Source organism: Amblyraja radiata, chromosome 7 (assembly GCF_010909765.2).
Source record: "Amblyraja radiata isolate CabotCenter1 chromosome 7, sAmbRad1.1.pri, whole genome shotgun sequence".
Classification (NCBI taxonomy): Eukaryota; Metazoa; Chordata; class Chondrichthyes; order Rajiformes; family Rajidae; genus Amblyraja; species Amblyraja radiata.
The window spans coordinates 34,773,235-34,790,369 of record NC_045962.1 but is presented as its reverse complement, the minus strand read 5'-3'; the positions used below and the strand labels follow the sequence as shown (position 1 = coordinate 34,790,369).

The 17,135-nt window shown below is 46.3% G+C and overlaps 1 protein-coding gene across 4 annotated transcripts in view; it reads left to right on the top strand.

Annotated features, from left to right (window-relative positions):
- rbms1 (RNA binding motif single stranded interacting protein 1) overlaps positions 1–17,135 on the top strand; it is an 82,623-nt gene that overhangs the window by 43,376 nt on the left and 22,112 nt on the right. For all 4 annotated transcript variants that reach the window (XM_033024141.1, XM_033024143.1, XM_033024140.1 and 1 more), the window contains exon 3: positions 16,098–16,156. In XM_033024141.1, coding sequence (XP_032880032.1) covers positions 16,098–16,156 — 59 coding nt within the window. The remainder of the gene's footprint in view (positions 1–16,097; positions 16,157–17,135) is intronic.

Here is a 17,135-nt window from a genome sequence, read left to right as displayed (position 1 = left end):
CCCCCGATCCCCTCCCTCCTCCCCCCACATAAAACAAACCGAAGAACATTAAAACAAACTTTTAACAAACTAAAAAATAACAAAAAGAAAGAAAATACGACCAGACTGCCGGCAGGGCAGTCATCTCCCCGGCGCCCCAATGGTCTACACTTCATGGTTATATTTGTATCTCCACTTTGACTGGATAGTCTTTGTTCTTCGTTCTTCCTTTGGATTGAGGATTACTTGCTTCCACTCTGATTACAAGGAGCAAGATGAGGCTAATGTGGAACTTGCAGACTGTCTGGGTCTTGCAGACCCCCGGGGCAGGGGCTGGGTGGGGTGTCTCGGGTTTTAATTCTTGGGTTTGGGGTTTGCATCATGTGGTTTTAATCTCCGTGCCAACACAATTGGTTTGGTTTATTTATTGTTACATGTACAGAGATACAGTGAAAAGCTTGTTCTGCACGCTCTCCAGTCAAATCATACTATATGCGGGTTAGGCAGCATCGCTGGAGAACATGGATAGGCGACATTTCAGGTCAGGACCTTTCTTTAGATGGATGCAGTTTGTGTTTGACCAGAAATCTACCCATGGCCTCCAGAAACGCTGCCTAACCCGCTGAGTCACTCCACCACTGTGTCCTTTTTAGTAAACCAGCATTGGCAGTTCCATGTGTTAAAGTACATCGTAAACAACTTGCTTATCTTGTTACTCTCTCTTGACTCATTGCTGCCTTGGCATCTGAAGAATACCTTGGAGGTTCAGTTTTAGTTTAGTTTAGAGATGCAGTGCGGAAACAGACCCTTCGGCCCACCGAGCCCGCACGAACCGGCGGTCCCCGCACATTAACACTATCCTACGCACACTGGAGACAATTTACACATACACCAAGCCAATTAACCAACAAACCTGGACGTCTTTGGAGGGTGGGAGGAAACCAAAGATCTCAGAGAAAACCCACATGGTCACGGGGAAAACGTACAAACTCCGTACAGACGGCGCCCATAGTCGGGATCGAACCCGGGTCTCCGGCGCTGTAAGGCAGCAACTCTACCGCTGCGCCACCGTGGCCACCAAAAAATAGCCCTGGAGTTGCCGTGGATTGAAGCCGGGACCTCACACATGCAAAGCACACGCTCCACCACTGAACTACATCCCAGGCAGTTTTGGATGGCTAAGTTGCAGAAGACAGGGAGCAATCATTATTTCACCTCTTCTGCCACTGCCTCAACCTGCAGCAAAACACGCAGTCATCATCTTATCTTAATTCCATTCCTTTATAATTTGGTTTTAGTTTGGTTGGAGATACAGCATTGAAACAGGCTCTTCGGTCCTCTGAGTCCACGCCAACCAGCGATCACCAATTCACACTAGTTCTATGCTATCCCACTTCTGCATTCACTCGCTACATACTAGAGACAATTTGCTGAGGCCAATTAATCTAATGTGCAAACTCCACACAGACAGCAGCTGAGGTTAGGATGGAACGTGGGTCTCTGCGGCTGTGAGGCAGAGACTCTACCAGCTGCACCACAATGCCACTCTGTTAGAGAATACAGGGCTTCACATTGTTTCGTCACTGGTACGTAATCATCTGGGGGAGGTCTGCAAGCACACTGGCAGTACCCATGATCTGATGAGTACTAAAGACGGTTAGACCTGCTGCCAGCTAATCCATCCTTATCTCCACCAGTCTGGCCCCAAAACAACAGAGGGAACGTAAATACTGCTGGAGGAAAATCACGAGAAAGGTCTCGTGTACCCAGGGTTAGCACCTCATAGATAACCTGAATGTGCTGACCAACAAGAAGCATAGTGTGTCCACAACGTCTGGACTGTCCTCATGTCCATGATGACCAACATCAATGAAGAACCTCTTGGCTTCTTTATCAGCACCCTCCAATAGGTTCATTTGGAGCAGAATTAGGCTATTTGGCCCATCGAATCTACTCCGCCATTCAATCATGGCTGATACATCATTCCCTCTCAACCCCATTGTCCTGCCATCTCCCCATAACCTTTGACACCTGCACTAATCAAGAATCTGTCAATCTCCACCAAAAATACCCAATGACTTGGTCTCCACCTTTTTTACCTGATGTTATAAAAAAGGGAAGCACAGTTTAAAAAAAATCAAAAATATTTGTTCAAATATTGATTTAATATATACAGTACAGTAAAAAAACAAACAGAACCCGCCACCAGAATACATGACAAACAATAAACTATTACACAACTATCTTACACTCCGCGGTGCCCAGCGGTCCCGGAAATCCCCCAGAGCACCCATGGACAGCGCGTAGTCCCTCTAACACCACCCAGGCACGGACGTAACCCCGGAAAAAAAGTGCAGCACAGTGGCGCAGTGGTAGAGTTGCTGCCTTACAACGCCACGGGTGCTGTCTGTACGGAGTTTGCACGTTCTCCCTGTGTTCGCGTGGGTTTTCTCCAGATGCTCCGGTTTCCTCCTACACTCCAAAGACGTACAGTTTTACAGGTTAATTGGCTTCAGTAAAATTATAAATTGTCCCTAGTGTGTAGGATAGTGCGGGTGTATGGCGTGATCACTGGTCGGCTCGGACGCATGGGCCGAAGCGCCTGTTTCCATGCTGTATTTCTAAAATCTGAAGCTTCTGTGGGAATGACTTCCACAGATTCACCCTCCTCTGACTAAAGAGGGTTCTGTAAAATAACTGTTTTTTCGAAAACTATTGATGACAGTAAAGAATCCCTGGATAGAACATAATTTGGCAATCCCTCAAGGTTGAGAACTAGTTGCATCTGGTCCACTTTTCCCAGTTCCACGGTGACTGATAAACTAATGAAGAGTCAATTAACTACAATGTAACGCGTTCTTGAATTGGAAAACCCACTTGGCTGCGAGAGAAAATAAATGTTTATCAGGCACCTGGAGGCAGACGTTGAACAGAGAGTCTGTGACCCAAAGTACTGATGGTGGCTGGCGAGGGCACAGAACATCTAGCGATTTGATGTTAACTAAAACATACCTACATTTTTCAGCATTATCTGGAGTGGCTGCGGGCCAAACTCACAAGGTCTGTTCTGCCAAGAGCCAATATCAAAGATAAACATATCAGTGGAGGGAACACTTTAACAACATTTAAAAGACAGGTACATGGATAGAAAATGATTGACGAGAATGATCCCAGGCATGAGTAGGTTAATGTATGATGAGCATTTGACGTAACTGGGCCTGTACCCGCTGGAATTTAGAAGGATGAAGGGAGACTTTGTTGAAACTAACTGCTTAGTGAAAGGCTTGAATAGTGGATGTGGAGAGGATGCTTCCACTCGTGGGAGAGTCTAGGACCAGAGGCCATAGCCTCTGAATAAAAGGAGATGAGGAGGAATTTCTTTAGTCAATGGGTGGTGAGTCTGTGGAATTCATTGCCACATATGGCTGAGAAGGCCAAGTCATTGGGTATTTTTAAAGCAAAGATGACAGACACTTGATTGGTAAGGGTGTCAAGGGTTATGGGGAGAAGGCAGGAGAATGGGGTTGAGGGGGTAAGATAGATCAGCCACGATTGAATGGAGGAGTAGATTTGATGGGTCAAATGGCCCACTTCTGCTACTATGACTTATGCATTAAAAGGTTTGAATGAATATGGGCCAAATGCAGGCAGGTGGGACTAATATAGATGGGGCATTTTGGTCAGTGTGGATAAGATGGGCCGAAGGGCCTGTTTCCATGCTGCATGACTCTATGCCTCTAATATAATTTAGGTGAAATTGCCACAGAAAATCTTATCGGCACTTTGTGGACATCAGTTTTGCAAGTTTCACACATAGGAATTAGACGTAGACATGTTTACCTGTCTGAAGAAGCATCCTGACATGAAATGTGGTCTGACCTTTCCCACCACAGATGCTGCCTGACCTGCAGATTTTATCCAGCACTTTGTTTTTCAGAGTCTCAAAGTGACATTGCACTGGGAAACCTGATAATCTGGTTCTGAGATCCTTGTCAAATGACATTCTCAATCATCATGTAATTTTCACAAAGAGGTAGATGACACACTACAGTGTTTTAAAGATCAAAATAAGGACTTGGATCACTTTCAAAGCCAAGATTCAAAGACAAAATCTCCACCTTGTTTGTGAAGAGCGATGTGATTTAGATGACCGTCTGTCTGTGGAGAGGGTGGAAAGACCAAAGATTTCATGACGTAGGTGGTTCTAAGAATCATCACAAATTATTTTATGTGAAAATGTATGAAAGATAAATGCAACATAACCATCACAAACCACACCAACCATTGATTAACCATTCACACTAGTTCTATGTTATTCCCACTTACTCATTCACTCACAATACATAAGGGGCAATTTACAAATCTTCTTGCAAGAAGTGCCTGACTGCATTCCTGGAATTTTCCGGGGGTCCTCCGCCCCCCTGTTACTCAAAGAATGTGCCGACAGCCTGCTCAAGTGCCCCAATCTCTAAAACCCCCTTCCTTTGTCACAGCATTCATCCAATAATGACGTGTTTGCAAATGCAAGTATGTTGCATGTCCCTTTGAGATCTGGTTGCAAGGACTGCAAGGAGACAACCATGCCAACAAAGACACCGAGTGCTGGAGCAACTCAGCGGGTCAGGCAGTATCTCTGGGGACTGTGGATAGGTGACATTTTGTGTCGGAGGCCTTCTTCAGATCCTTCAATCTTGCAAACACTTCAATAGGGAACATCACACTGAAACATACCACTGGTAAGAAGTCCCGGGGATAGTCTTACCTTCCGCTCCCTCAAGGTCAGCTGCAGGAGGCTGATAAGGGCTAGACGAGGAGAAGGACATCGGTTCGTGGGACAATGGAAGTGGAGGTGCTGGCTACAACGGGCCTTTGTGGCCAGCTGCAGCCTGGACCGTAAAATGGCACCAGAATGATGCCTCTTGCATATGGACTCAGAGGGCTGTTCTGTACATTCTGTACTAACTGGAGGATTGTGTCATGAACGGGGATAGTCTTGCTGAGTTGTATAACAAAAATGAATTTCACTGTACCTTGGTAAACGTGGTAATAAAGAAATCATAGAACCATTAGTTTCAGTGACCTTACCCAGCAAAACTTGCTAATCCTGTTCTGTGATCCTTGCAAATGATGTTCTCAATTGTCAAAAGGCAAGTGTTTTATTGTCATATGTATCGAAATGCACCAAGATATTCGTCCTTGCTGCAACGCAACAAATTTGTAAGCACAGTACTCAATAGATGATATAATAAACAAACAAAAAAAAAGTTTGAGAAATTAAAAAAATCACCCAATATAGTGCAAAAATACAAAACAAGGGAGGTGCCGTGGTAGTCTGGCGTGCTGATCTCTACCTGTCTGAGGCCAGGCGCCAACTCTCAGACACCTCCTCCTACTGATCCTTGGACCATGACCCCACGGATGAGCACCAGGCCATTATCTCAAACACTATCACTGGCTTTATCACATCCGGCTCCCTGCCCTCCCAAGCCTCCAACCTCATCGTTCCCCAACACCGCACGGCCCGATTTTACCTTCTCCCCAAAATCCATAAACATGACTGTCCTGGCAGACCCAGTTTCTGCTTGTTCTTGTCCCACCAAACTTATTTCCACATACCTCGACTCCATCCTATCCCCTTTAGTCAAATCCCTCCCTACCTATGTCCAAGACACCTCACACGCTCTTCGTCTCCTCCATGACTTCCGTTTTCCAGGCCCCCATTCACTCATCTTCACCATGGATGTCCAGTCAAGGGCCTGTCCCACCAGCATGCGATTGCATGCGTCTAGCGCGACCAAACGGAAGCGGAGTTCGCGCTAAGTTCACGGTAAGTACGCGCAAAGTTCGCGCGTGACGTGATTTACGTCAAACTCACCAATCAGCTGGGCAGGGGGCGGGCTGACTGAATTTGGACGTTGCACGGCGTCGGGCGGTGACGTCATCACGAAACGGCACGCCGGGCGGTGGCATCATCGCGCAACGCCACGCGCTAGGCGTACGCCATCAAGACGCTGCGTACTACGTCAAGGCGTTGCGTACCCCGTCGAGATGCTGCGTACGCCCTTAATGCGCCTGCGGGCTGACAGGCCGTTGGCGCGCAAAGATTTCGTACAGTGCGGGATTTTCAGACCCCGCGCGATGTCGGGACCAGCCCCGCAAAACTCCATACGCCTCCGCGGTTCGAAGTGGGACCAGCCCCGCGCAGCCGTACGCCCCATGCAACCACGTTTGGTCGCGCTAGACGTATGCAATCGCATGCTGGTGGGACAGGCCCTTCACTCTACACCTCCATTCCCCACCAGGAGGGTTTTAAAGCCCTCCGTTCCTTCCTCGTCGCAGAACCAACCAATCCCCGTCTACCGATACTCTCCTCCGCCCAGCAAAGCTGGTCCTTACCCTCAACAACTTTTCCTTTGACACCTCACATTTCCTCCAAATCCAAAGCGTAGCTATGGGTACGCGCATGGGCCCCAGCTATGCTTGCCTCTTTGTAGGGTACGGCGAACAATCCTTGTTCGAGGCGTACCGTGGCCCTATCCCCGAACTCTACCTCCGCTACATTGACGACTGCATGGTGCTACCTCGGCACCCATGCAGAACTCACTGACTTCATCCATTTCACCACTAACTTCCATCAGGCACTCAAATTCACCTGGACCATTTCGGACATCTCCCTACCGTTTCTAGACCTCACTATCTCCATCTCAGGTAACAGACTACCGATCGACATCTACTATAAACCCACTGACTCCCATCTGGACTACACTTCTTCCCACCCTGCTTCCTGTAAGAACTTTATCCCCTACTCCCAATTCCTCTGTCTACGCCGCATCTGCACCCAGGATCAGGGCCGGTCTTAGGATGTGCGGGGCCCAATTGGGAACAATTTTGGTGGGCCCCAGGTTCCCAGCCAAGGTGTGCCAGCCCAGTTATTTAGTATATATTATGAAATTGTACACTGATGAGCTATGGATTATACACTGTGTGAATCTCTCCTGCTTCCTCCCGTTTGACTGTCAGTAGCTCCGCTGGCTTCCAACATTTACCGTAGCTGCTAATTACCATTAAACTGCATTATGCGATTGGACACAATGCCCTTGGAGACAGCGGCTGATTGGACGGGAGGAGACCTATTTGTTGATTGGACGGGAATTTTAAAGCAAGCTGGTTGATGATTGGATGCAACCCCCTTAGAGACAGCGATTGATTGGCCGCCAAATAAAATAGTCAAATCTGTAACAAAAATCGCTGGTCGGTGCGAACTCAGTAGACTATCTGGTTGTATCTCCAAACTAAACAGTATAACATGCAGGTACATTCATTTAAAATTAAATTCAGTGATTATTTCACATGATTTCTTACTGTGTAAAGCTCAATATCTGACCAATTTCTGTTTAACACGTTTGGTCTGCCGTGAGCATTTTTCTCTCCCAAAACAGTTCATATCTAGCAAACCGATCAACGAGCCAGACAGCAGTTGGACGCAGTCATAGAAACATAGAAAATATGTGCAGGAGTAGGCCATTCGGCCCTTTGAGCCTGCACCGCCATTCAATATGATCATGGCTGATCATCCAACTCAGTATCCTGTACCTGCTTTCTCTCCATACCCCCTGATTCCTTTAGCCACAAGGGCCACATCTAACTCCCTCTTAAATATAGCCAACGAACTGGCCTCAACTACACTCTGTGGCAGAGAATTCCAGAGATTCACCACTCTCTGTGTAAAAAATGTTTTTCTCATCCCAGCCCTAAAAGATTTCCCCTTTATCCTTAAACTGTGACCCCTTGTTCTGGACTTCCCCAACATCGGGAACAATCTTCCAGCATCTAGCCTGTCCAACTCCTTAAGAATTTTGTGCATTTCTATAAGATCCCCCCTCAATCTTCTAAATTCTAGCGAGTACAAGCCGAGTCTATCCAGTCTTTCTTCATATGAAAGTCCTGACATCCCAGGAATCAGTCTGGTGAACCTTCTCTGTTACTCCCTCTATGGCAAGAATGTCCTTCCTCAGATTAGGAGCCCAAAACTGTACGCAATACTCCAGGTGTGGTCTCACCAAGACCCTGTACAACTGCAGTAGAACCTCCCTGCTCCTATACTCAAATCCTTTTGCTATGAATGCTAACATACCAATCGCTTTCTTCACGGCCTGCTACACCTGCGTGCCTACTTTCAATGACTGGTGTACCATGACACCCAGGTCTCGTTGCATCTCCCCTTTTCCTAATCGGCCACCATTCAGATAATAGTCTACTTTCCTGTTTTTGCCACCAAAGTGGGTAACCTCACATTTATCCACATTATACTGCATCTGCCATGCATTTGCCCACTCACCCAGCCAAAACAAGTCACCTTGTAGCCTCCTAGTTTAGAGGGGTTTAAACGGTTTAGAGATGTTTAGAGGGCTTCAGATGGGTTCAGAAGTGTTCAGAAGTGTTATATAGGGAAATAGGGGGGAATAGAGGGGGGTTAGAGGTGTTCAGAGGGTCCCAGAGGGGTTTAGAGACGTTATAAGCCCCCCTTGAGAAATTGTATTTCTCTGAAATTGAAGATAGACATAAAGCTGGAGTAACTCAGCAGGCCAGGCAGCGCAGCGACTCTGGAGAGAAGGCCCTTCTTCAGACTGAATTGAACTCTCATCGGTGAGAGTACTTGTGATTGTCTGAAGAAGGATCTCGACCAGAAACGCAACCCTCTCCCCAGAGCCGCTGCCCGTCCCGCTGAACCACCTTTAACTTCAGAACCAAACAAAAAACACAGAGTGCTGGTGGAACTCAGCGGGCAAGGCGGCTGCCTCACCCGCTGGGTTTCTCCAGCATTTTCGTCTACCGCAAAACGTCAATGATTCCGGGAATGCTGAGGCAACGGGGTGATAGAGCTAGAGAGAGACGAGATGGGGAGCGGGAGAGAGAGCGAGAGAGAGGGAGGAAGGGAGAGAGCAAAACCCAGAGAGACACAACGTGAGTCGGTAGGTGAATGACTAACCTGCACACCAGGAAGAAGCCCGTTCTCGCGGTCCGGGGCCCTCACTCATGATGGTGAGTTTAAAGAAATTCTCAATGTGTCATCGATCTACATTCCTCAGTAATTGTAATTGTGTTTTAAACAAGTATTATTGACGCCGCGTGAATTTTATTCAAAGGAACATGGCGTCATTAATACTCATTCAAAACACAATAACATTTACTGAGGAATGTGGATGGATGCAGATTGATATAACATCTTGTTAACTACTTCATGTTAAGAAGTGCTAACAGTGCTAGTTAACAAATCGTTTGTGTCTGATGGCCATGCAGCGGTTGTTATACATGTCTGTTTAAAAAGAAAATCCGGATGGCGAATTAAAAAAAAATCTTTATTTAACAAAGAGAATTCGTATTTCCGTACGAAATACGGAACATTAGTGCGGGGCCCAATTGGGGGCAAACGGTCAAATCGGCTTAAGGCCGGCCCTGCCCAGGATGAGGTGTACCAAACCAGGGCATCGGAGATGTCCTCATTCTTTAGAGAACAAGGTTCCCCTCTCCGACTATAGATGAGGCTGTCACCAGAATCTCTTCTAAATCCCGTAGCTCCGCTCTCACTCCCCACCCCCCCACTCGTAACAAGGACAGAGTCCCCCTTGTCCTCACTTTCCACCCTACAAGCCGTCACATGCAACAGATAATCCTCCGACATTTTCGCCACCTCCAATGGGATCCCACCACTGGCCACATCTTCCCATCTCCTCCCCTTTCGGCTTTCTGCAGAGACCACTCCCTCCGTAACTCCCTGGTCAATTCGTCCCTTCCCACCCAAACCACCCCCTCCCCTGGTACTTTCCCTTGCAACTGCAGGAAATGCTACACTTGTCGCTTTACCTCCCCCCTTGACTCCATCCAAGGACCTAAGGAGTCTTTCCAGGTGAGGCAGAGGTTCACCTGCATCTCCTCCAACCTCATCTATTGCATCCGCTGCTCTAGGTGTCAACTGCTCTACATCGGTGAGACCAAGCGCAGGCCAACACCTCTGCACAGTTCGCATTAACCAACCTGATCTCCCGGTGGCTCAGCACTTCAACTCCTCCTCCCATTCCGAATCCGACCTTTCTGTCCTGGGCCTCCTCCATGGCCAGAGTGAGTCCCACCGATAACTGGAGGAGCAGCATCTCATATTTCGCTTGGGTAAAATATGCGGTATGAACATTGACTTCTCCAATTTCAAGTAGTCCTTGCTTTCGCCCTCCTTCCCCTCCCCTTCCCAGCTCTCCCACAGCCCACTGTCTCCGCCTCTTCCTTTCTTCTCCCCCCTCCCCCACCCCCACATCAGTCTGAAGAAGGGTCTCGACCCTCGAAACGTCACCTATTCATTTGCTCCATAGATTGCTGCCTCACCCGCTGAGTTTCTCCAGCATTTTTGTCTACCTTCGATTTTTCCAGCATCTGCAGTTCTTTCTTAAACAGGGCCCAAACCCCTCGTGCAAAAAAAAGCAGTTCGAAGTTTAGTTGGAGTTTGTAGAGTTTAATAGCCTGAAGGTTGTTGGGAAGAAACTGTTCCTGAACCTGGATGGTACATTTTTCAGACTCCTGTACCTTCTTCCTGATGGCAGAAGTGAGAGTGTGGCCAGGGTGGTGTGGGTCCTTGAAGATGCTGGCTGTCTTTTTGAGGCAATGCTTCCTATAGATCCCTTTGGTGGTGGGGAAGTCAATACCCATGATGGACTTCACATGCAGTGTTCACCACGTTTTGGAATCTTCGTTCCTGGGCTTTCAAGTTGCCAAACCAGGCTGTGATGCAACCACTCAATATGCTGTTTACCGTAGAGTATTCGTCGACATACTGAATCTCCTCAATCTTTTAAGGAGGTAGAGACGTTGATGGGCTTTCTTCAGGACTGCATCAATGTGTGGGGTCCAGAACAGATCTTCAGAGATATGAATGCCCAGGAACGATGTTGTTGACTCCCTCCACCACTGACCCATTAATAAAGACGGGTTTGTGGATCCTTGACCTTCATCTTCTCAAGTCAACAATCAGTTCCTTGGGTTTTACTGATGTTGACAGCAAGGTTGTTGTTCTCGCTCCATTCAATCAGATGACTGGTCTACCTCCTTGACTCTTGACACATCATTATATGTAATTCGTCCAACAACGGTGGTTTCATCAATAAATTTAAGAATGGAGTTGGAATCGTGTCCAGCTACACAGTCAGGGATATAGAGCAGGGCACTGAGCACACAGCCTGGACATGCCCCTATGCTGATGGTTATCGAGGAAGCAATTTGTATGGATTGTGTTCTATTGGTGAGTAGGTCAAGGATCCAGTTGCAGGCGGATGCACAGAGATTCAGCTCCCTGAGCTTGGTAACAGGTTTAGAGGGGATGATGGTGCTGAACGCGGAGCAGCAGTCTATGAACAACAGCCTGATGTATGTGTGTTTAAAGTCCAAGTGGTCCAGTGCAGAGTGACGAGCGAGATCGCATCCCCCGTTGATCTACTGAAGTGGTAGGGCCCAGCTTCTTGCTGAGGATGGAGTGAATATGCACCATAACCAATCTCATAAGCATTATGTAACTTTTATGAAAAACGTTAGGTGATACATTGCATTGTTTTCATAAGTTATAGGAGAGGAATTAGGCTATTAGGTCCATCAAGTCTACTCCACCATTCAATCATGACTGATCTTCCTTTCCCACTCAATCCCATTCTCCTGCCTTCTCCCCATTACCCCTGGTACCCTTACTAATCTAGAACCTGTCATTGACCTGGCCTCCACAGCCCAAAGATCAAAATAAATACTCGCATCAGTTTCAAGGGCAAGGTCTCGAACTTGTTTGTAAAGAGAGAGGCTATTTAGTTGTCTATGGAGAGGGTGGGAAGGGCAAGGATTCAATGCAATAGTTGGTATTGGAAAACAAGAAGACTTCTGTAATGTCTCGCGTTCAATGACTTGGAGCAATGAACAGTTTTGACAATGCCAAGAATGTTCGATGTGGCCCAAACCACATCTGACAATTAATTGTTTAGCTATACAGACACAGCATGGAAACAGGCCATTCGGCCCATCGAGTCCATGGCAACCATCGATCACTTTTTCACACTAGTTCTATCTTATTCTACTTTCCTTCTCACTATTCCCTCTCACTTTAAACCTATGTTCTCTAGTTCTTGATTCCCCAACCCTGGTAAAAGACTGTGCATTCACCCTGTCTATTGCCCTCATCATTACCAATTTCACCCCTCAAGATCACCCCGCATTCTCCTGTGCTCCAAGGAATAAACCCCCAGCCTGACCAGCCTCCCTATAGTTCAGCCCCGCAAGTCCTGACAAATCCTGGTAAATCTGCACCCTTGCAACTACCTCCTCTGGCAGCTCGTTCCATATTCCCACCACCCTCAGAGTGGAAAAGTGGCCCCTCAGTTTCCCATTAAATCTTTCCCCTCTCACCATAAACCTGTGTCCTCTGGTCCTTGATTCCGCTACTTTGGGTAAAAGATTCTATGCATCTACGCTATCATTTCCCCTCATGATTTATACACGTCTATAAGATCAAAGTCTTACGCTTGCTTGACTGTATTTGATTATGTATTTCTTTCTTGACTGCTCTTGTGACACCCCGTGATATCATTTTCTACTGTAAAATCACCATCTTTCTTTCACTATACACTGTCAATTGTCCCTGTTTCCCCAATTAGCTTCCGTCAGTTCTAGTCTGAATTCTCCCCCGTGTGGTGGTTTGGTGTATTGCATACTATAAAACCTTTTCTAAGCATGTTAAAGTTATAACTGCATTTCTTTGTTATTACACACTAGTTTTAGTTTCAGTATTAGAGATACAGAATGGAAACAGACCCTTCAGCCCACTAAGTCCATGCTGACCAGCAATCACTCGCTCACATTAGTTCTATGTTATCCCACGTTTGCATCCACTCCCCACACACGAGGGGGAAATTTTACTGAGGGCCAATGAATCCACAAGCCTACACAGTTTTGGGATGTAGGAGGAAACCGGAGCACCTGGAGAAATCCTATCACAGCAAGTACATGTAAACTCCGCACAAGCAGCACCCATGGTCAGGATTGAATCCTGGTCTCTGATGCTGTAAGGCAGCAACTCTACCGCTGCATCTCTATGCCGCCCTAACTGCTGTGGCTCAATGCATACATACATTTATTTCAGAGTGCACAAGATCATAATTGATAGGAGCGGAATTAGGCCATTTGGCCCATCAAGTCTAATCTGCCATTCAATCATGGCTGATCTATCTCTGCCTCTTAACCCCATTCTCCCCATAACCTCTGACACCTGCACTAACCAAGAATCTATCTATCTCTGCCTTAAATATATCCACTGACTTGGACTCCACAGCTGTGGCAAAGAATTCCACAGATTCACCACCCTCGAGGTAGGGTAGTGCTTACCGCGGGTGGAGCTCCGAGGCGGAAAGCATGGGGAGTGCTCCTACACGGAGACCATGGTGGGGTGGTGCTCTGAAGCAGACGTCTGGGGAGTGCTCCTACACGGAGACTGTGGTGGGGTGGTGCTCCGAAGCAGAGGTCTGGGGAGAGCTCCGACGCGGAGACCACTGGGGAAGCATCTATGAGAACAGCTGAATTGCTTGTGGAAACGGCCGCATGCGACGGCAATAGTGCACTGTTCCAGAGAAGCGCAACTAGTGCAGTTTAGTGCAGCGTAGGTTCACGGAGTGCAGCGTAGGTTTACAAGGTTAATCCCCGGGATGGCGGGACTGTCATATGTGGAAGGATTGGAAAAACTGGGCTTGTATTCACTGGAATTTAGAGGCAGGAAACATGTTCCCGATGTTGGGGGAGTTCAGAACCAGGGGCCACAGTTTAAGAATAAGGAGTAAGCCATTTAGAATGGAGACGAGGAAACACTTTTTCTCACAGAGAGTTGTGAGTCTCTGGAATTCTCTGCCTCAGAGGGTGGTGGAGGCAGGTTCTCTGGATGCTTTCAAGAGAGAGCTAGATAGGGCTCTTAAAAATAGCGCAGTCAGGGGATATGGGGAGTAGGCAGGAGTGGGGTACTGATTGGGGATGATCAGCCATGATCACATTGAATGGCGGTGCTGGCTCGAAGGGCCGAATGGCCTACTCCTGCACCTATTGTCTTTTATTGTCTATGAGAGGGGATCTTATAGAAACATATAAAATTATAAAAGGTCTGGATAAGCTAGTTGCAGGAAAAATGTTCCCAATGTTGGGAGAGTCCAGAACCAGGGGGCCACAGGCTAAGAATAAAGGGGATGCCATTTAAAACTGAGATGAGAAAAAACCTTTTCACCCAGAACGTTGTGAAATTGTGGAATTATCTGCCACAAAGGCAATGGAGGCCAATTCACTGGTTGAATTTAAAAGATTGTTAGATAGACCTCTTGGGACTAGTGGAATCAAGGGGTATGGGGAGAAGGCAGGCACGGGCTACTGATTATGGATGATCAGCCATGATCACAATGAATGGGGTGCTGGCTCGATGGGCCGTATGGCCTCCTCCTGCACATATTTTCTAACTAAGCAGTGGGCTTAAAGAATTATTGTGTAAGTGCGACCTTACATAAGTTGCGTATTGTGTTAGCCGGGGAGTGCGTGGAGAAGACATTATGAGGTATTGGTGGTTTGAATGACTTGGACATCCTTGGATCAAATCGCTGAAAGTTAACATAAAGGTACAGTAAGTACTTACGGGCAATGTACCATGGCCAAGGATGTTTTAATGTAATCATCCCTGGCCCTGTTGAGATAGTAGATGGATAATTGTCCATGGGGTTTGATGTCTTCTCAAGGAAGGACATGCTGCTGATAGAGTCACCAAATAAGTGATTGGGCAGACAGGATAGAGATAAGAGGCAACGGATTCATCAAGGGTAGCTAATCTTTGTTGTTTTTCTCATCTAGATGATGGGGGCTCAGTATATTTCAGATGGAGACTGTGGTTTTAGATATTTAGAGAATCAAGTGATAGGGTGTTACTGTAGGAATGTTGTTAATGTCAATGTAAAATCATGCATGTCTTAATCATGTAAAGTATTTTGGCTGATTGGTTAGCGCGCAACAAAACCTTTCACTATACCTCGGTACATGTGACGATAAACTTAACTCAAACTCAAAAGAGGGCCCATGCTGAATGGAGAAGGCACGAGGAAACTAATAGTTTTCCCTTTCTCTGGTTTGTGCTCTTATCAAGAGTGTTTAATTGTCATATGTATTGACTACCAGATAATTAAGATCTTACTTGCTGCAGCTGACAGGCCTGTAAATACAAGGCAAATAAATAATTTATCATAAACAAAAATTCAATAAATTAATAACTGCAATAGAAGATTTCATAGGAAAGACACAAAATCTTTCACTGTACCTCGGTACATGAGACAATAATAATAAACAAAACTAAATGCTGGAGTACCTCAGCGGGTCCGGTGGCATCCCTGGAGAACATGGATAGGTGACATTTTGGGTCGGGACCCATCTTTAGTTTTCTTTGTTTCTTCACAGAAGATTTTCAGCCCGCTTTTCAAATCCTAGTGTTTTAATACCGATCCACCACCGATTTTTCTGGCAACTGGTGGTCTGGCACCTTTAATCCAGACAAAATTACAAGAGTGCACGTGAAATCCCAACCCTAGAAATCCGCTGAGACTGTGGCGCCTAGGCCAGGTGAGGCAACCGATCTTGACCTCTATGTGACTTCTGCGGGTTGAATCTGCTGCCTGCGGCCGGAGCTCTGGAACTCCACCCTGGCCGGAGCCGGCAGATCTGTTACAATAGCCGATTTCTGAGGCCGGTTATGCGGGCCGGTATATCGGCCCCTCGAAGGCCTATGCGGACCGTTCCGGTACTTTTGGACTCCGCTCGGAAGCTGTGACCTCTGTTGGTCTGGCAAAACGGATAATTCAGCAAGGCTTTGGAACCAAGGGTGCCAGAAAATCAGTGATGGACCTTGAATGTTTATAAAGTACTGGCCATAAAGATGGACTAAATGTTTATAAAGTATTGGCTATTAACCATGAAAAAGTGAATAGAACACCCTGGTTGCTTTGCAACTTGTTCAAGGATTTTTCTATGCAACGCTGTAGTGTTTGTTTTCAATATATATAATTTATTTCTGTTTATAGGTATGGCAAAATAGTATCAACAAAAGCCATTCTGGACAAGACAACTAATAAATGCAAAGGTATGTTGTTGATGCAGGCTGCATCTCAATGCATCTGATTATGCCAGCTCTTTTCTACACGTTCTAAATTTTATCTTAATTGTGTTCTATTTATTCATTATTAGGTAATAATTATAACTGGCAAGGCCAGTATTTATTGTGTTTTCCAAATTTCCCTTGGAGGTACAATGCCAATTCAGAGCGTACTTAAGAGTTAAACATATTGGTGTAGGTGGAGTTAGATATCACTTACTCTACCCATCTGACAATCACCACCCCATCACCTGTATCCACCTATCACTTGCCAGCCTTATTCCGCCGTCAACTCTCCCTTCTAGTTTTCTCTCCCCTACTACATCAGTCTGAAGAAGGGTGCCGACCTGAAACGTCGTCTGTCCATTCCCCCCACAGATGCTGCCTGACTCGCAGAGTTCCTACTGCAATTTGTCTTTTTGTCACAGCACCTGCAGTTCCTTGTTTCTCCCAGTTTCCAAATCAGATGCTGGATTATCAGAGCTTTTCTGTAGTTTGTGAACATTATTTGTGTTATCAGAAGCTTTTCATTGGTTATCAGCTTTGCTTTTAATTTCTATTTACTTCCTGCCATTCCAAGCAACTTGATCTCCCAGACAATGTGAAAATAGATTGCAAGCAACATTAAAAAAAGCAAGGTGCACTAGTTTCCTTCCACACTCCAGGTTTGTAGGTTAATTGGCTTCAGTAAGAATTGTAAATTGTCCCTAGTGTGTAGGATGGTGTTAGTGGGCGAGGATCGCAGGTTGGCACGGATTCAGTGGGCCGAAGGGCTTGTTTCCACGCTGTATCTCTAAACTAAACTAAACTAGACTACATCAAGGTAGTGTGAGGGAGTAAAATAAACAGTGCAGGGTCTAATGTTACAGAGAAAGGGCAGATAAAAATAATAGGTCTGTTCAGAGTCTGACAACAGTAGAGAAGAAGCTATTTGTTAATTTTGGTGATACATACTTTAATGTTGTTG